The sequence below is a fragment of the Pinus tabuliformis genome, chromosome 5_2, assembly GCF_031772625.1.
Source record: "Pinus tabuliformis cultivar Carrire ecotype Pingquan chromosome 5_2, CPIR1, whole genome shotgun sequence".
Lineage (NCBI taxonomy): Eukaryota > Viridiplantae > Streptophyta > Pinopsida > Pinales > Pinaceae > Pinus > Pinus tabuliformis.
The window spans coordinates 620,406,303-620,412,302 of NC_142306.1; the positions used below are offsets into that span (position 1 = coordinate 620,406,303).

Genomic DNA, 6,000 nt, shown 5'->3' on the forward strand with positions numbered 1-6,000 from the left:
AAAGTGAACTCTAAAAGTCAAAACACGGGGAACTCACCTACAATCCCTTCTTAAAAGCCCCATTCATCCCGATCTGTGAGAGAAATACAGAGGATTCCGAGACAAGCATCAAGAATTGGATTTGCCCAAAAAAAAAAGTTGGGGATTGACGGTCAGGAGGCGTCAAGAATTGGATTTGCCCCCTTTCTTTGCCCTAAAAAAGATTGGGGATTGGAGGCCAGGAGGCGTCAAGAATTGGATTTGCCTCTTTTCTTTTCCCTTGAAAAAAAAATTGGGGATTGGCAGCCAAGAGGCGTCAAAATTCCTTCGGCCCCCGCTTCAATTCCCAGCCATGGCAGATTCCAACGGACGCAGCGACAACGAGAAGCTCGCGATTCAGCCACGCAGCGACGACGAGAAGCTCGCGATTCAGCCACGCACCATGGAGCGCCAACTGAGCTACAAAGAACAGCAGCAGCAGGCCGCCCGGCCGCTGCGCGCCGAGTCCCCGCTAACAAACGGCGACGATTACCTCGGCCTCAAGAAACGCCGAAAGCAACGCCGGCAACGGTGCTGCGCCTGCTGCGTCGCGAGCCTCGTCGTGGTGGTGCTCCTCATCGTGATTCTGGCACTGACGGTGTTCAAGACGAAGGACCCCACGATAAACGTGGATTCCGTGAAGCTGGAGGGCCTGAGCACCGGCATCGACCAGGCCACGATGAAGCCCCACCTGAACGTTACCGTGGTCACGGAAATGTCGATCAAGAACCCCAACAAGGCGGCGAGCTTCAAGTTCGGCGACAGCACCGCCTACATCTCGTACCACAGCTCGGCCATCGGGCAGGCGCTCATCCCCGCCGGAAAAATCAAGGCCGACAAGACCGCCCACATGACGGTCTCCGTGACGATCTACACAGATGTTTTGCTCTCCGATTCCAACCTGCTGCCCGACGGGTTGTCTGGGTCTGTGCCCGTAAGCGCCTCCACCAAACTCGCAGGGAAGGTTAATCTGCTGCATATTATTAAGAAGCACGTAACTATATACTCTGTCTGCGATGTGGTTATTGATTTATCCACCAAGACTGCCAATATTCAACACTGTTCTAAAAGCGTGAAGATGTGATACAGGGAATAGTGTTAATAGTCTTGAAATGATTTTCAGTAATCAGTAGACATGTCTTGAATTTTATGGTATATATATATAGATAGATAATTGACACCGCCTGAAATTTTCGATTAATTTCAAGTGGGCAAGTATTTTCAAGTTGAGAATTGAGGCCAGGCCAGGCCAGGCCAGTAGAGATAATCCGCCATTAATTTAGTGTTGAATCTTGCCCCTTGAAGGGTTGGTTCTGGTTCTGTGGTGGTGGTGGACTGTGTGTATATATATATGTACATACACACGCTTTCAACCCAGGGGCTTCGCCTTGAAACTATGTATATATAAATACATATCTTTCTTTATTTAGTAGAAGGGTTCGTCTTCAGGCTATGTATAAATGCATATCTTTATGTAGCAGAAGGGCAGGTTGGTGTAGCTTTATCTTTTCGGAGTTAGGAAGTATGGACATGAAAAGTGAAGCGTATGTGGGGGGATATTTTCAATTTTTGAAGTATATATTGATTTACAATTTGATTACTATAGATTTATTTTAAGTATGGGTATGAAAAGTGAAAGTGGAGGTGTGGAATTCTTTAATTTTTAAAGTATATATTAATTCACAATTTTATTAATAAGTAGTATAGATTTATCTTAAGTATGAATTTAACATAAGTTTAGAATGGATCAAAATTTTTTATGTACAAAATTTTTAAAATAAAATTTCATTATTTAAATTGTATTTTTAAATGCTAAATAGAATATATAGGGTCAAATAAATTTTTTAACCATAAAAACTTAATTTTTTTATGATATATACATATTTTTTTAAATGATATATATATATATATATATATATATATATATATATAATTAACATTAAAGTATTTTTAAGTATATGTCAATATTAATTCGTATTAAAATGTTTTATGGATAAAAACACGTTGAATATTTTTTTATATACAATATTCAATATTTTATTTTAACATTTTTTTTCTATATATAGATATATATGAAGTTGATATCAACATAAATTAGTTAACATAGATCTTCAAATAGTTAAATATATCCCTTGTTGAAATATTTTTGAAAAGTATAAGATTTAAACATTTTACATAGACATTTTTTTTTATTACACCATATTCATTTTTTTTTATTATAGCGGACATTATTTTTCTATTTAGAACATACTTTTAATTTTTTATTTTAAAGGAACATACGGACATCCTTACACATTTCTCATATGGACAAGCATACTTACACATCTCTCATACTGGGTTGTAATAGATCCATCTTAAATACTGATCAAATTGGGTTATAATAGATCCATCTTAAATACGGATTGAATGGACATACTTACACATTTCTCATATGACAAACATACTTACAAATCTCTCATAGTGGGTTGTAATAGATCCATCTTAAATGGACATACTTACACATTTCTCATATGACAAACATACTTACAAATCTCTCATAGTGGGTTGTAATAGATCCATCTTAAATACTGATCAAACAGACATACTTACACATTTCTCATATGGACAAACATACTTACAGATCTCTCATATTGGTTTGTAATAGATCCATCTTAAATACAAATCGAACCTAATTTCTCCGAGTGCAAATTTGCAAAAAATTTTATGAGCCACATTATTTAAATGTTTTGTATAATTATTTATTTATTTTTAGTTTTAGTTTTTTAATTTTTTTTTAAATTTTGACCTATTTCAATTTTGATGATGCATGAACATCCTTACACATCATACTGTTCATGCCTTATACATCATACTGGGATGTAGAATGAGAGACCCTTACACATGATACTGGGATGTAGAATGAGAGGCCCTTACACATCATACTGGATGTAGAACATCCTTCCACATCATACTTGGATGTAGAATGAGAGGCCCTTACACATCCTTACACATCATACTTGGATGTAGAATGAGGGGCCCTTACACATCATACTAGGATGCAGAATGAGCCTCTGGGCTCAATGAGCCTCTTGGATCAATCAATAATATTTTATAAAAAAATATTTTCATTTTGCAATTTAATTATATATAAAATTTTATTTTCATTTTACAACTTATTATTGACAATATTTTACAAATCTGATTTTGTATTTCTGAATCCATCACATTCAATTATTTTATGTCAACCTTTCAATCAAATTTGGCTCATCATCAAGACTTTGTTGGCTCCAAACATTGACTGAAAATATTTGAATGTGATAGATCTGGAAATACAAAATCAAAATTGTTTTTTTCTCTAACTCTGAGATTTTACAAATTCCTCTTCTTATCTCTTTAAAAAAGAGGGATTAAAATTTAAGATGTATATTTATGCATTTAGTATTGTAAAATTATATTAAATTTTGAATTATTAAATAATGGAAGAAATAAAAAAAGTTTACATCTAACATTTAATTATTTTTATTCAAAGTAAAGGCTCATTGTCCCATAAACAAGGAAGTCTTATACACCAATTTAATGTGCCTTTGACTGTGAGATCATCATCATTATTAATAAAAGTAAATCATAAAAAGTAAAGATATGAATTTATATGTTTATTTTGGTGAAATAAAAATATGTGAAATGCACATTTACCACACATTTATGCATATGCATCGCCTTCTAGAAACATTTAGTTTATCTTTTTTATTTTTTATATTATATTTAAAGATGTTTTCATAATTTATTTATTAATGTAACATGCTCAGTAACCTTTGGGGTGGCAGGAGGGGGAGGGATTCTCATTAATCCCAAAGGAATCATCGAAGATAGATATGCTTGGGGACTTGGAAGGAAGACAAACAATCAAGTTGAAGCTTATGGTTTGTTTCTCAGTCTAACATTGGCTCAAAAAAAGGGCATTAGAAAGATCCAGGTCTTAGGTGACTCAATGTTGATCATAAGGCATATGAACTATATTTCATCAGCAAAAAACATGAACCTAAATCAAATTATAAAGAGATCCCAAGGGTTGATCCCCTCCTTCGATTTCGTGTCCTTTTTTCATATCCTAAGAGGGAATAATCAGGAAGCTGATAAGCAAGCAAATCAAGCTTGCTAATTGATTGAAGAAAAAGTATTGTGAACGAGGTCGAGGAAACAATATGCATTCCCTAATCTTATCCATGGGCTTCAATTATTGGTTTGAGGATGGAATTCTTGGCCTCGCCAAGAGGTTAGCAAGTACTATCAACTTGGATTATGCAAGGCTAGCCGCCTTTAAGTTCTCCTTTCCCCCCCTGCTTCATTCCCTCTCTTCCCATTCCCCCATCTTCCTCCCCCTCCCCTCTTCTCTCTTAAACCCTCCCCTCCCTATCCTACACCATCCTTCTTCCTCTCATCTTGGTTCACCTCTCATTCATCTCGAACTTCCTCTTCTCCTCTCCATTATGAACCCCTCCCCCAAATCTTTTAGCCTCCTACTCCTTGGTCCCTGTCACATTGTCCCATGCTTGGAGTGGCCTATCCTTGCACCTCATGGAAAAGGCTTTCTTTATCTGTTGCAGCGACGTGACTGCGTCCGTCATATTGGTACTACACTTGTGCTTGGTAGATCGTAAAGCGTGAGTATACAGCCCCCACGACTTGGATTATGTTGCAAAGGTCGATGCTCCATATCAGGCGAAGGCATGTTAATGGGAAATTTGGAGAAGCATTTATTTCCCCTACTTAGAATTTCTCTAGCCGCTTGTGAGAGGAAGGCTTGGGTGAGGATGAAGGACCAGGAGAAGAGTTGGGAAATAATGGTTGATAGTTGGGAAATTAAGGAGGATCATTGGGATCACAACTCCATTAGTACCATTCCCCAGTACTGCATCATCACCCAGACCTGCACCTTCTATTTAAGGAATAACGGTTTGATATGTTTCTATGGTTTAAGGTTTATCTTTGCTCAGGTGGCCTCTGCGAAGGCCTGGCGGTTGAAGTTGGGGTCTTTGAGTATCAATTGTCGGTTCTGGTTCATTGCGCTGAGCTTTAAGGGAGTCCTTGGAGGAGTTAGCTGTAGCATAGAGAACCCGAGTGTCGAATTACAAAGGGTTGCTTGTCTGAGTGTGGTTGCTAGTATAAGGGCTGCTAGTCGGAGGGTTGATAGTCTGCTAATTTGGGAGGAGGTTCTGGAGTAGAACCTCGCGGGAACTTTGGAGTTGGAGGTCAGTGGTATCTTGGAGTTGTGGGTTGCGGGTATTCTGGAGTTGGGGGTGTGCGATATTTCGAAACTAGGGGTCTGTGGCATCCTGGAGTGGTGCATCAGTGGTATTATGAAGACAAACATGAGTGTGCATAGCAATTATGCAGAGGATAGCTCCCTTTCTGGCTCCTGGGGCCGTCACAGGCCTAGGACAGGGGGGCCAAGGGAGGGTAAATATTTGGTCAGAGGCAGCAACAGGTAGGCCTATAACAACTGTGTGTAGGATCACTTGGAGATTCGGGAAGGTTTGGTTGTTCTGCAGCGTTGCATCCACCAACAACAACTTGAGAATCTGGCCATGTAGGAGTGGCAATTGGAGAAGAAGGAGTGAATCTGCCATTTGGAGGACGAGGTGGATGCGTTGCATCAACAAATTGAACAGTTGAAGCTCAAGATGGAGGAGAGCAGCAAGAGCAATGAAGAAGAATCCACTAGACTGGATCTGAACAGTCTAGTGCCGATGGAAGAATAGTATATTCTCTCTCTGGTTTTGCAAATGTTTTTGAATGGCACACTTTATGTTGGCATTATGATACAAGTGTTGTCCTTGATGGCAAATCACACAGATGACAGATCATAGTGCAGCAGGACAGTAGCAAGGAATTGATGATCAGACTACAAAGAATGAAGAAAGAAGAGTATATATGTAGGCTCAGAGTATATACACAGGTTCACTATATACCAAGTAGGGTATACACACAGGTTATACACAGGTT

General features: G+C 38.5%; 1 protein-coding gene across 1 annotated transcript; it reads left to right on the forward strand.

Moving 5' to 3' along the window:
• Positions 1-190: 190 nt before the first annotated feature.
• Positions 191-1,627, forward strand: LOC149160570 (uncharacterized). Its single transcript, XM_089435182.1, has one exon. It carries the CDS (start codon positions 332-334, stop codon positions 1,100-1,102), a length of 771 nt encoding a protein of 256 aa, XP_089291308.1. The 5' UTR covers positions 191-331; the 3' UTR covers positions 1,103-1,627.
• Positions 1,628-6,000: the final 4,373 nt, after the last annotated feature.